This window comes from Corapipo altera, unplaced genomic scaffold (assembly GCF_003945725.1).
Source record: "Corapipo altera isolate COAL_440 unplaced genomic scaffold, ASM394572v1 134, whole genome shotgun sequence".
Lineage (NCBI taxonomy): Eukaryota > Metazoa > Chordata > Aves > Passeriformes > Pipridae > Corapipo > Corapipo altera.
The window spans coordinates 99,083-112,496 of NW_020885059.1; the positions used below are offsets into that span (position 1 = coordinate 99,083).

The 13,414-nt window shown below is 47.8% G+C and overlaps 1 protein-coding gene and 2 long non-coding RNA genes across 3 annotated transcripts in view; 2 read left to right on the plus strand and 1 right to left on the minus strand.

The window, feature by feature from the left end:
• The window catches only part of LOC113959737, a 28,543-nt gene that overhangs the window by 11,490 nt on the left and 3,639 nt on the right, over nucleotides 1-13,414 (minus strand). The window contains exon 2 of the long non-coding RNA XR_003531911.1: nucleotides 7,525-7,618. This is a non-coding gene — a long non-coding RNA (uncharacterized LOC113959737). The remainder of the gene's footprint in view (nucleotides 1-7,524; nucleotides 7,619-13,414) is intronic.
• Nucleotides 277-2,935, plus strand: HOXB5 (homeobox B5). Its single transcript, XM_027668950.1, has 2 exons — nucleotides 277-1,110; nucleotides 2,127-2,935. Exons 1-2 carry the CDS (start codon nucleotides 561-563, stop codon nucleotides 2,372-2,374), a joined length of 798 nt encoding a protein of 265 aa, XP_027524751.1. The 5' UTR covers nucleotides 277-560; the 3' UTR covers nucleotides 2,375-2,935.
• Nucleotides 4,370-13,414, plus strand: part of LOC113959738 — a 17,166-nt gene continuing 8,121 nt past the window's right edge. The window contains exon 1 of the long non-coding RNA XR_003531912.1: nucleotides 4,370-4,641. This is a non-coding gene — a long non-coding RNA (uncharacterized LOC113959738). The remainder of the gene's footprint in view (nucleotides 4,642-13,414) is intronic.

Consider the following 13,414-nt stretch of genomic DNA (forward strand, 5'->3'; position numbering starts at 1 on the left):
CCAGAACACCACCGTGACCTCCTTCACCACCAGCAGCACCCGCACGAGGGTTTTTGTGACGATTTTTTTTAAAATTTTTTTTTTTAAGGGAAAAAAAATTGAAAAAAATTTAAAAAAAAAAAAAGAGGGTGCGGAGGAGGTGGGGGGGAAAGAGGAAAGGCCGGGGGAGGTTTTGGGGGTCTGGGGGCCCCCCCGGAGGGGGGTGCAGGTCCCCCCGGTTGCCGGCAGGTGGCGCGGTCCGCCAAGGTGGGGGGCGATGGCGCGCCCGGGGATTTGGGGCGCCCGCGCACCGACTTCGGGCCTAAAACGGCTCCGCGCTCGTCATTATTTGTAACCATAGAGCATGAATTACCTCTTGAGGTCATCAGTGAGAATTTACGACTGGTCAACAAAAGCACGTGATTCCCAAACGCACCCCCCACCCTCCCCCCATATTTGGCCGCGTACATAGCAAAAACGAAGTACAGTGCATCGCTATAATTCATTAATACATCATAAATCGTCAAGCACAGGGTTATAACGACCACGAGCCACAAATCAAGCCCTCCAAAATAACCCAAATGAGCTCTTACTTTGTAAACTCGTTCTCAGGGCGCTACCCAAATGGCCCCGACTATCAGTTACTAAATTATGGGACCGGCAGTTCCATGAACGGTTCTTACAGAGATTCAAGCACCATGCATTCCAGCTCTTATGGCTACAACTACAATGGGATGGACCTTAGCATCAACCGCTCAGCCTCCTCTAGTCACTTTGGGGCTGTGGGGGAGAGCTCCCGCGGTTTCCCTTCTCCAGCTCAGGAGAGCAGGTTTAGACAGGCGTCAAGCTGCTCCTTATCTTCTCCCGACTCCCTTCCCTGCTCCAACAGCGAGAGCCATGGAGGCAAACCCACCCCGTCCCCCTCCGACCAAGCTACTTCTGCCAGCACCACCAACACAAATTTCACAGAACTAGACGAGACCAGCGCGTCCTCGGGAGCCGACGAGGGCACTCCAATAAGCAGCAGCATCCCCCGAGCGCAGGCAGAGCCCATCGCGACCTCCACGGCAGCGACAGAAGGGCAGGCACCTCAGATATTCCCTTGGATGAGGAAACTTCACATTAGCCATGGTACAGCTACTTCTTTTTCCGTCGTTGTCCTTGTCGTTGTTTATTTTCGCACACACCCCCCCCCCCCCTTTTTCCTCTTTTTTTTGCTTTTTTTTTTTTCTTTCTTCCCCCCTCCCCCCCCTTTTTTTTTTTTCCCCCCCCCCCCCCCCCCCCCCTACCCCGTTCCCTTTTTTTCCCTCTCCTTCCTTTTATTCGGTGGAGGCGCTTTGATGAGAAACGCAGCTATTTATTGCTTTTGTATTTCTTGCTCTGATCGCTGCTTTAAAGCTGCCTCTGGCGCCTGGAAGGGAGGGGGCTGGGGGGGGCCCTCGATTTTATTTTAGTTTCGCTATTCTCGCCGCGAAAGGGGCGCTTATTTTAAGCTCGTAGCGCTGTGGGGATGGTGGGAGAAGGTAATTTAAAAATTGAGGCGAGGGGGTGTTCCTTGGGGGTGGGGGGGAAGGAAAGAATTGACCATTAAAATGGCATTATATGCACAGATGGGTCTCTCGGCCCTTTCCTACTCTTATTTTGCCGGGTGTATTCTTGGCAATCTGCTCTTGACAAAACCCAAATTGCGAGGAGATACACGGGGAACAGAGACACCCCCCCCCCCTTCCCTTCCCTTTCCCTTCCATTCCCGGTTTTTCTCCTGGAGACAAGAAAGCAGCACCAAACCTGACCTTCCCTGCAAACAGCCCCACAGACCCCCAGGCAGAGGCGAAAAAGGGAGATTTCAGGCTCTGGTTCCTCCAGTTAAATTATAAATATTGAGTTGGGAATGTCGGTTCTGGAGGGGCCGAGGGTGGGGGGTTTTACACGTGTCTGGGGGTGTGGGAGAAAGAGGAGGCGAGGGAGGGGGGGGCTGTTATTTGGGGAATAAACAGCTTTCCAAACTGCAGGAGCAAGGCGAATATTTTACCTCGGTTTAAAAAAAAAAAAAAAAAAAGGAAAAAGAAAAATAGTCTTTAAAAAAAAAATAAAAATTCTAGCAGAAAGCCAAAAACCCAAACCCCGCTGTTGTCCGTGTTATTCAGACATGACTGGACCAGACGGGAAGAGGGCGAGGACAGCGTACACTCGCTACCAGACCCTGGAGTTGGAAAAGGAATTCCACTTCAATAGATATCTCACCCGCAGGAGGAGAATAGAGATCGCTCACGCTCTCTGCCTCTCCGAGCGCCAGATCAAAATCTGGTTCCAGAACAGGAGGATGAAATGGAAGAAGGATAATAAACTGAAAAGCATGAGCTTGGCCTCGGCGGGCAGCGCCTTTCAGCCATAAATTCTAGAGGAGGAATTGTCGAGGAGAAAGAAGAGGAGGCGAGAAGAGAAATCACGTAAATAAATAAATAAAGCGCCGCAGATCTTAGTTCCCGAGTACTGTACAGTGAGGCACCTTCTTTTCGGCATGTTGTTGATATTCTAAAACGACTCGTATGGTACCGTTGTCCCAGGACTGAGTTCATGTCTTGTTCTGTTTTGGGGTTTTTTTAAAAAAAAAAAAAAAAATTTTTTTTTTTTTCCTTAATTAAATTTTATTTCCAGATGCTCCTCATGCTCTTGTTGTTCTTCTAAATGTTATGTGTCCGTGCTCTCTTGATGCTTTCTGGAAAGCCAGCATGTGTTCTGTGAGCCCTTTAAATGTTATAACTTATTTATAAACTGAGAACAGATACGATTGTTTGTTTATTTGTTGGGATTTTTTTTTTCCCCCTCTTTTCTGAGTTTACTGCTTTTGGGGTGAGTTCTTCTCTGCCTAAGCTAAAATCGGGGGTTCCTGCACTACAGTCGCAGAAAAAAAAAATAGTCTAAAAAACCAAACAAAAATGTAAAAAATGGGGGGGAAAAAAGAAAAAAAAAAAAAAAGAAGCAACTCTTGTATCTTTCTGTCTTAAAATTGTCCAGTCTGTGTTTTAGTCCAAACTTCAGGCCAGGATTTCTAATCCCAGGCTAATTCCGAGACGTACTCTTTTAGACGTGGCTAAACTTCACTATTAAAAGGAGAAAAAAAAAAAATGTATAAAATCGGACCAACAATGGAGTGCTCTGATGTTTGTAAATACTAGAAATATTTCCGATGTGACTAATAGCCGGGTTGTAGTGGGCAGAGTGAATGCAATGTTATGTGTAAAAATGGCATCTGTCATGTCTAGCTGCCTGTTAGTACTTTGCCAATAAGCTTTTTGTATTTGTTTGTAGCTTTACTTGAAGTCAAATAAACGTTTCTCCTACTCACAAAGGCTCCCGGTCGCACTTTATCCCCAAGCCCGGAGACCAAAGCCGGGCAGACGCCTGGCACGGGGCTGGGAGCCCTCGGCAGAGCCGCAGCCTCTCCTGGGCATCCCTGGCAGCTCCGAAACACCCGAATATCCGCATCAAACCCCACCTTTCTGGCACCGCGCGCGGGGATAAAACACGGGGCTTCGCGCTGCCCCAAACGCCGTCTCACCCCAAAACAACACAGACCCCCCCCCCCCCCCTTACCCCAACACCCCGCACCGCATCACCAGACCCGCTCTCCAGCAATTCGAGTTGCACTAACGCGGTTTAAAACCCTTCCCCGGCAGATCTCAGGAGCTGTCGGGTCTAAACCAGGCGCGTTTCCCAAGCCAGAGGTACCACAGACGCATCCACGGCCGCCAAAACTGCGCTCGAGAGAATCGCAGTGGGGAGAGGTCGGTTAGAGACACAGAACGCGCCTGGAAACATCCCAGTTCTGGGCTAAGCTCAGCTCTCCGCGGCTTCTCCTCCTCGCTTTATCGTGCTTTTACCCCTTTAGTCTCTGGCTCAACATGTAAATAAGAGCTCGCAGCTCTGTGACTACCGACGCTACAACGAGGCATTTCGGCTGCAGACAATTTAACATCCTCAAAGGTGGCAAATGTTGCCATTTCGCTACCCAGGGAATCTAACAAGGCACGAGACACTCCGGTTTAAAGTCGCCCGGTTTGGCAAAACGCCACCGACATCTCTGCAACACGGCTCAGGCTTTTTCTGTTCGTAGCAAGTAAAGTTGGAGCTTAAAACTTACCAAACTTAATCTCCCACTGTTTAGGTACTTCTTAAGTGATTTTGAGAGGGATGTGAAGTGGACTGTCAGATCCCAAACCATTTGCTCGCCTTCCTTTGGTATTTTTTTTTTTTCCTTTCTTTCCTCTCTCTCTCTCTTTTTTTTTTTTTACTCACTTTTTTTTTACCAATAGCAAACTATACCAAAAGTGGGTATGACATTTAGATGTCAAATGGATAGGGTTTTATCTAGAAGTTAGATCGTAAAAATCGCCCAGACCTCAGACAGATACCCCTCACTGGCTCTCAAAAGTCACGTGAGGTCCATAAAGTTAGTTTTATGGTTTTGGGGAGTTGACAATGTACAATATATTTCACATTCTCTAGAATGTTAAGTGACACTTTAACTGCTTGGTTTGGCTTGTAAGGGGCAGCAATGGGTGAGCACTTTTCCAGATGAGATAAACGTTGCAATTGCAGGGAACATGTTTTGCGGGTCCACTTTTCAGTCCAGGGAGCCAATAGACTGGAGTCCTGAAAGTAAGTCCTTCTGAAATATTATCTGCTTAAACTTATTTTAAAGGGTTTGGATATGGCTGAAGGTTGAGCGGGGAGGAAAGAGGGGCTGACTCTCCTTCGGAGTTTTATTTCTCGCTTTTCAGAAGGTCCTAATCCTCAGCCTCCCGAGAGCTGGAATTGGGTTACGTTTCCATCTCAGCTTCCAGGCCCGCCAGTAAAACTTTGTGCGAGCGGGAGAAACAGATTAAGAAAAAAAAAAAAAAAATCCGTACAGATTCATTATCATCGCCAAAGCAAACTCCATCCCGCCTTTGCCGGGGGACGCTTCAGCCAAAGTTTGGGGGGAAAAGGCTCCTCTCGCTCGTTTGGTGGAGGTGGTTCGGGGTGGTTTGTGCTGCTCTCGAACGGCCCCAAACCCGACCCACGCCTTTGCATCTCAGCCAGCTCTGTTCTGTCCGTGCTCCTCAGGTTGTTACCACCTTCGCATTTTACTTCTTTTCCACCTGCTTTTGCCAAAGAAATGTGTGCACTTTTTTTTTTTTTATTTTATTTTTCCTTTCGGCCTGTGTAGAGACCGGGGTTGGTTGGTTGGTTTGAGGAATTGTTTTTGGGTTTGTTTTCTTTTTTTTCCCCCAGAGTTTTTATTTTTTTATTATTTTTTTTTTTATTTATTTTTTTTCCTCTTGGGTTTCGGTTTGGGTTTTTTTCCCCCTCCCCCCCCAATAATACGAATGAGTGTCCTCGTCTTTCTGTAGTTCGTTTCTACCCTATGGAGACACTGGATGATCACTGTTAGGTCTCCAGCCCGTCTCCAAGTGCTGCAGAAAAATAATCAGAGGAGCTGCACTTTGCCCACGGACCCTCCAAACCTCATTGAACCCACCGGTACCTCCCAGATTCCCTTCTCTCCCCTCTAAGAGTGACAACTTTCTGGGAAAGGCAGGCAGCAGCAGCGGTTTTCTTTGGGAAAATAAACAAGTGAGCGGGGAAGGGCAGGAGAGCAGAGCCGGCCGTGGGTCGGGGGCGAGGGGCTGGGGTGGGCAGGTGGCCCCGGCCAGGGGTTCCAACCCCGGGTCCTCGCAAAATAAGAGAGTTAGAGCAAAACAGAGGGGGGAAAACCCAAACTCGACCCCTTAACCTAATCCTGGAGTGGCTCCTTATTTTTTTTTTCTCTTTTGAAAGCCCAGTCGTCACAGGGGGGGGGGGGGGGGGGGGGACACTCCGTCCACACCTGAACCAACTCCCCTCCTCCTCCTCCCTCCTTAAAAAATAAAATAATCTTAAAAAAACCAGTTCAAAGCGAAGGTGCTGGGGGAGAAGGGCGGTTTTCTAGAATTCAGAGCAGCCACGAGCTTCTTTTTACTTTTTCCCCCCCTCTTTCTTTCTTTCTCTCTCTCTCTTTTTTTTTTTTTTACGGTGAGACAACATTTGGTGGACACATGTCCGTCTCTTTTACACAAAGCAGAATGTCCCCCTTTCGCACACTTTGGAGATTGCTTTTCCTTCCTCGGGCTGTTTTTCCTGCCCTGCTCCATGTGTCTCCTCGTATCTTTGCCATCATCAGCTGAACTTCTGGCTTCTCCCTCCCTGGGCCAGTCGGGGGGTGGCCACTGCAGCCCTGAACCCCCCTGGAAACACAGATGCCAAAGCTGGAAAGCCGAGGGAGGGAAGGGATCTGCGGGCAGCCTTTCCCACCCGGCAGATTGGGTTTGTGCTGAACAACCTCTCCTAATCCCCGCTTTTCAGTGGATAATAAAGATATTTTATGGGATGCTGGAGGACTCGACCTCTAAGGGTGGGTTTGGCGGCAAGAACGCGATGGGTTGAGGGCGGTTTGGAGAGATTTGGAGGAGAGGGATGTGGGGAGAGGGGGGGGATGGTTTGGGGTCAGCCCAAGGGGTGACCTGCTCGTCCTTCGCCCTTCTGGGCCGTGCTGGTGACTTGAAATTGTCTCTCCTGATTCAAATATTCAGGCAAGAAAAGTGACTCCCCCTGGCTTTAATGGGTGTTTGGGATATAACCATGGATTCAGTGCCTTCGTGGACCCACAGACACCGTGTTTCCAAACTGCATCCATCCACCCATGTGTCCATGGATTATCCCTTCATCCACCTCCTCCCCATCCATCATCCTCATCACTGTCCCATCCCCACCCCAAAGTATTCAGGTTTTATCCAGTCCCAGGAAAACTTCCCTCCCAAACCCACTCTGATCACGGGAAATACAAGGGTTTTTGTGTTTTTTCTTTTTTTTTTCCTTTCAAATACCCTCATTTCTAACCGGTTGGTGCAGAAAGCGTGTTCTTTAAAAGGAGGGGAAAAAGCAGATGCAGACCCCCAGAGCAGGGGGGGATTCGCGAGGCAGTTTAGCTGCGGGATGAGACGCCTGTAGGGGGGACAACAGGTAACAACCCTCGTCTGGAGCATCCCGGGCACCGGGAACAAGGGCTGGATTTTGTTACTGGCATAACAACATCATCCTTCCAATCGATCACGAGAAATCCTGTCCTCTCTGGCCATGAGATCTCATTTCTACCTGCAGCACGTAGCATTTTTGGGGGTTGGTTTGGGGTGTTTTATCTGGTTTTGTTTTAACAAGTTGGATTTTTTTTTTTTTTTTTTTTTTTTTTTTTTTTTATTGGGTTTTTTTTTTTTTTTTTTTTTTTTTTTGCTTTACTTGGGTTTTTTTTTTTTTTTTTTTTCTCCCCCCATTACGTGGTGAAACCTCGAGCTTCCTGTGCGGTATCATTGTCTGGCGTTTTACAGCCTGCAAAGGGTCACAGGTTTAGCACAGGCTTCCCCCCCCCCCCCCCCATCCTTTAAAGCAAAAAAAGAAAAAAAACCCTCCCTGTTTCTGGTGAAAAAGGAAGTATAAGGAGAGTAAACAGGAAAGCGAAGCTCTGACCGTGCAGGTAGGCGGGGATTTTCCTTGGCATTTTTCATCGCTTCTCTCACTCTAATGCCACGCATCAGACACGGGACAATTAGTTCTTCTGGAGCTGTAGAAGACACAGAATAAATACAAAGCGCTTTAATATCGAGCCTGAGAATATGGAGAATCTCTGGGACGTGATTCCTGCTGAGGAAACTGGAAAAAAAAAAATGTCTCTCGTTTTAAGCGTGTAGTTGTGCAGATATTTCTGCGATGCCTTTGGGTTTAGGTGAGGAAACCTCTGATTTAAGGGCTCTCAAACCTAAGAACGGTGATGGCCTGGGTAGGTGGGGGTTGTTTGCCCCAAAAATGCCAAGTGAGGACCCTCCCTGTGAGTCCACCTGGCTCAGGGTATCTCTCCTTAAGAAATAGGTGCCAATATCCCAAATTTTCCCCTATTTTTGCCTCCCCTGTCCTCCGTCTTTAACCTCTCCCCTCCCCTGGAGGTTTTTTTATTCAGTAAGCAGCATATAAACCTCGCTGGTGCTCTGAAGGGGGAAAAAACCCACCCCCAAAGCAGTTCTTCCTCCCCCAAGAGCCAAGCTCAGGTTCCCCAGCCCGCCAGAGCCGAGCTGAGCATCTGCATTAATTACAACCCTCATCAAGCCGCCTTTTGGGGGGGCATCACCCCGGGGCAGGGCAGGAAGGGACCCTCCTGCCCAGGCTGCTGCCGGAGAGTGAAAAAAGGTGGAATTTCGCCCCTAAAACCCCCGTTTGGTTCCCAGGTTCGTTCAGCACCGAGCGATTTGGGGTCTGGATGGAGGGAAGAATCTGTCTGGGAGGTTTGGGGAGCTGCAAAAGGCAGCTCGGTGCTGCAGTGCCGTTGTCAGGCCATTTTGAATGTCGTGCTTTTATTTATTTTATTTTAGAGGGGTTTTTTCTTAACGTTTTAGACCTTCCCTGCTCGCTGGGTGCGGCGTTAAGACAAAATTCAGGCGTCCTCCCACCCAAAAACCCAAGCAAGAAAGGCACAGGCCGAACTAAAAACCACCCCAAAACAAAGAAACCCCCACCAAAAACAAACTTCGCCAAGGTAACCTAGTTACTGATGCGCGTGATGTCTTATTTTATTCAGCAAAAAGTGATTAAAATCTGTTAAAGGATTTAATTAAGAGAATTAAATGAAAAGGAAGGGGCACAAATGAGTTGGAAAAAAAAAAAAAGCGGAGCTATTCTAAACGATTAAATCGCCATTTTAACAGTATAATGGGGTTTGCATACTGAAAAGAGAAATCAGAGCTCATATCTCATCAATAATTCATAGGCGAGAGGGATCATTGCGAGGTCAGCAGACTTGTACAGCCCCGGTTCCTCTCTCGGAGGAGAAGGGTGAGCATCGGATCACAACACGACACGGACCCCGGGGCTGCCGGGTCACCTTTTTAAGGAAAACATCAGCTCCAGGGTTTTCTTGGGGTTTTTTTTTGGTGTTGGTTTTTTTTTTCTTTCTTTCTTTTTCCCCATTTTTTTTAATTTTTTTTTTATTTTATTTTTTTTAATTTCCCGAGTCCCGTGTTGGCAGCCAGGGAGGGGGAGGGCTGGAGAAGGGCTGGACGTGGTTCATATTGCTCCGATACAGACACACACCAACAATGTGGTAATTATGCTTTGGAGAAGCCAAAGGGATCTCCATCTCCATTTCCATTTCCACACACACCCCCCCTCCTCTTTTTGCTTTTTTTTTTTCCCTTCCGGCCCCAAAAAAAAAAAAACCCACCCGAAGATCGGGAGGCTGCGGGTCCTTCTCTGCCTTGGAAGGGTTGGGCTGGAGGCAGGGACGAGGGTTTGCTGCACTGCTCGGGCTCGTGTTTCATTCTATTTAGAGGAAAACTGCGATTATTCCCCTATTTATTTGCAACGGCGCCTTAAATTAGTCCGGCCTCCACACACCCGCCGTGACCTCCCCGAGAAGGGAGAGCTTTCCAAAGGAACCGGCCCCTTCCCTCCAGCTCCGCTCCCCGAACCGCGTTTCCCTCCCCCACAGCTGAATTTCAGGCTGAGGAATTGCTCTTTCTTTCCCCCAGCCCCAACCTCGGCCTTTTTTTTTTTTTCTTTTCTTTTCTTTTCTTTTTTTCTTTTTTTTTTTTTTTTTTTATTACACGTCCGAGCTGAAGGGAGCGAGCTGACGGGATTATTTAAAATCCTCTTGATAAAGGTCTCTCAATTAGGGAACCCGAGGAGGGACTTTTATGGGGTTTGGCTCCTCCTCTGGGGTCTCTTTCCAATCCTAGAATGGATTTAAGAGCGAAATTTTCTTTCAGAGTGCGGCTATTTCGGTGTCTGAGCTGATTTTCCCCCATTCTTTCCTCTCCTAACGTTAAATAAATTATATTTGGAGGGAGGTTGATAACTTAACTCGAGAGGTGTCCACCCGGCGTAGTTTCCCCGTGTTCTGTTACCCTAAATAGCTTTGAAAAGAAACTATTTTGACAGCGAGCGTTGAAAGAATAGGACTAGCGCGAGGGGTTTTTTTCCCCTCCCTTTTGATTTATCTCTTTTTAACATGTGTATGTATGTCCACGGATATATACACACGTATATATATACACCCTTCAAGTCAAAACAAATTACAGCGCCGGGATTTTGTGTAAAGGACGTTTTGTTTGGTGGCAAATCGGGGTTGTTTATGTCGGGAGGACTTGGCAAAAGCGGGGCGGGAGCTTTGTTGGAGGCATTTGGGGGATGGATGGAGCAAGGGGGGGGAACGGGCGACCTCGGGCAGGGGGGTTTTCGGTGCAGGCGCATCGCTTGTAACGTCCCCGAGCAGCCAGCAGAGCTCGCTTCAGACCAAGTTCACTGCCAGCAGGGACGGGCCGAGCCGGGCCGGGCTGGGCATGGAGCGGGACCGCTCGCCCCACAGCCCCCGAGACCCCCGGGAGGAGGCTCAGGGTCCCCCCGGGTGGAAGCTCCGAATCCCCCTGGGTGGAGTCTCTGGGTCCCCCCGGGTGGAAACTCTGAATCCCCCCGGGTGGATGCTCCGAGTCCCCCCGAGTGGAGTCTCCGGGTCCCCCAGGGTGGAAGCTCCAGGTCCCCCTGGGTGGAAGCTCTGAATCCCCCCGGGTGGAATCTCAGAATCCCCCCGGGTGGAAGCTCCGAGTCCACTCGAGTGGAGTCTCCGGGTCCCCCAGGGTGGAAGCTCCAGGTACCCCCGGGGCGGCCTCACTGAGCCCTCCCATCCTTCCAAAACCCTCCAAACCCCACCATGCCTCCTTATCCCCCCCCCCAAAAAAAACCTCCCATAAAACCATCAGAAATGATATCCCGAATAAAAAGAGAAATAACGCCATTCAATCGCGCTTCTAGGAATTTTTTCCCTCTCGATATTTAAAATATAAAAGCAATGGGGAGCAAAAGAAGGAAAAAAAAATAACGCAGCGATCTAAGAGAGCAGTGGGTGATGCGGAGATAAACATCGAACGCCTGCAAAACTCCGATTTTTGCTGTTCTCCCTCGGGGTAAAAAATCACCGAGAAACGACCATTTTTTTTTTTCCCCCACCCCCCCTGTTCTTTTTAAATTAAAATAAGTAAAATAGGAGAGTCAGCGCCGCGTTGGTTTCTGGAGACGTAGACGGTAACTGTGGTCTTGGGGGGCTTGTTAGTACAGCGTTATAGCTCGAGGGGTCAAAAAGTTGAGGGTCAAAAGTTTACGCCGTGCGTGACTCAGTCTTGTGTATAACCCTGATAGACCCAGTGTGAAAAAAAAAAAAAAGAGGGAGAGGGAGAGAAAAAGAAAGAGGGGAGGGGGGAGAGGTGGGAGGAAGAGTCTGGGCAGAGACGGGAGAAGATGAGGGCGAGGTGGGAGCGACTTTGGGTCGTGAGAGGAGAGGCAGGAATAAAATAAATAAATAATTAAATAAATTTAAAAACCCAGGACTTCAGGATTTTGGGTGGGATGTCGGTAGAAAATCAGGTAAATTGATTTGGTTCTCCCGCGAGGAAACGCAGAGCAACTTCTTAGTTTTTTTTTTTTTTTAAGATAACCCCTGAAACGCTATTTGGAGTCGAATTAACAGAATATGAGGGGAAATGCATTTATTAAATCCAATTACACCGAGGTCCCTCTAGGATATTAACGCGAGCAGTTAAAAAATAATTTTCATTCCGGCGTCGATTTTGTTTGGAGAGGGTTTAAATTAAAAAAAAAAAAAAAAAAGGGTGAGAGGTCTGGGTGGGAATTTGGTAATATGTTCTTACATCTTAACACTTCCAAAGCCCCTGGAGAGGTGCCGGAGCCTCAGTTTTTAATAGGTCCGCGCTGTGAGTGCAAATCCAAACCCAAAAAAATAAAAGGATCACACGAAACAACGCCCGCGATTTATTTGCCTTTCTACCTTAATCGTGGGAAATCTGGAATAATGATATATAGGCGGAATCAATGGGCTGATGGCTTTAAAAATTTCAATATATGTATTTAAAGGCCTCTTTAAGTGCCCGTTTCGCTCGGTCCGGTTGAAGTGGCTGATTTTTATTTTGCAGCACGGTTTCCGTCGGAATTCGAATGAAATATTTTCTATTTCTTGCTTGAAATGTGACTCCACTCTGGTCACTGCAACAGTTTAATGAACTGATATAATAAATATTTCCCTTGGCGTTTCGAAGTTATTTCTGCGCCGCCAGACTTCGAAGCCTCCAAACTCTAAATATTATTTGCACTGGGACCGGGGAAGATCTTTTCCATCGCTCCTTAAGCAAACAGTTGGAGCGAGGCAAACTCTCCTGGAAAAAGGAGGGCGAAAAAAAAACCCACCAAAAAAACCCCCTGCAAATTTGCCTCCCTCCCCCGGCTTTTAAATATTTTCAGCGGCTAAATACTTCTAACAAGGGTCATTTTTCTTGGAGGAGAAAGGGAGAGAGAATATTAGAGCCCTGGGAAAGGCGTTCTGGAAAATCCATTTGCTTTCCCGATGCGGATATATTCATGGAGTAGGTGAAATTCAAGAGAACGTAAAGCGTTTTGTTTCGCCTGATAAGGCTCGGGTTTAATTAATTGCCGTGAATTTGCTTGGTATTTATAAAATATCACTATATAAGGGCTACCGTTTAGTTGTAACTTGGGTGATCCATCTCCTCGCCCTTGTAATTACTACACTTATCTCTCCAGAACAGTCATTTCTACTCCAGGTTTATAGAACAGGTAATGGATAATAAAGGCCATTTGTTTTCGGGGTATTAAAACAAGCAGGTATAATTTCACGGCAATAAAAAAAAAAAAAAAAAAAAAGAAAGAATAAAAAAATCCAACACCCACCTCCCAACTTTCCCCCGTAATTTTCCCTCCTCCATCACAGCGTTTAACTTTCAATTTAGGGGCGCGTTGGTTTGAAGTGGGTTCATTTGGAGAGATGGGAGGAAGGAGGGAGGGAAGGGAGGGGAGAGGGAGGAAATTAAAGGTATCATTTTCAAGGATATTTCTAATTTATCTCCCCGGCTCGGCCCGGGGGTCTCTGAGTCCGGGGCAGGCGCTGCAAACGCGTTTCAGGCTGCGTTTCTCTCTGTTATTCTTTTTTTTTTCTCCCTACAGAAAGATCTATTGAATACACTTTTTAATCCCGATTTTCTCCCCAAATAACCTCTTTATGGCGGTGATGGAGCCGGTGGTGTAAACGCGGAATTCCCGGGGGGATGCTCCTCTCCCTGGGCACCCCGACCCTGCCAGGGCTCCTCTCGGAGCTGCTCCCCGAGCTCAGATGGAAACATTCCATTTTTGATCATTATTATAAATTAAAAGGACGCACGAGGCTGGCTGGGAAACCACGTAAGGCTTAAATCTTAGTTTTCCTGTTGCAAAACAGGTGTGGTCTGACTTCCACCTTCCCTCCCCGCATTTATTACATCTCAAAACGCCGTCGAGGCGCCCGTTG

What these genes read in the sequence shown, in the direction of transcription:
- HOXB5 (XM_027668950.1), top strand. Translation starts at nt 561, where the DNA reads ATGAGCTCTTACTTTGTAAACTCGTTCTCAGGGCGCTACCCAAATGGC. An exon ending in GAAACTTCACATTAGCCATG is followed by an intron (nt 1,111 to 2,126) that starts GTACAGCTACTT and finishes CGTGTTATTCAG; the next exon opens with ACATGACTGGACCAGACGGG.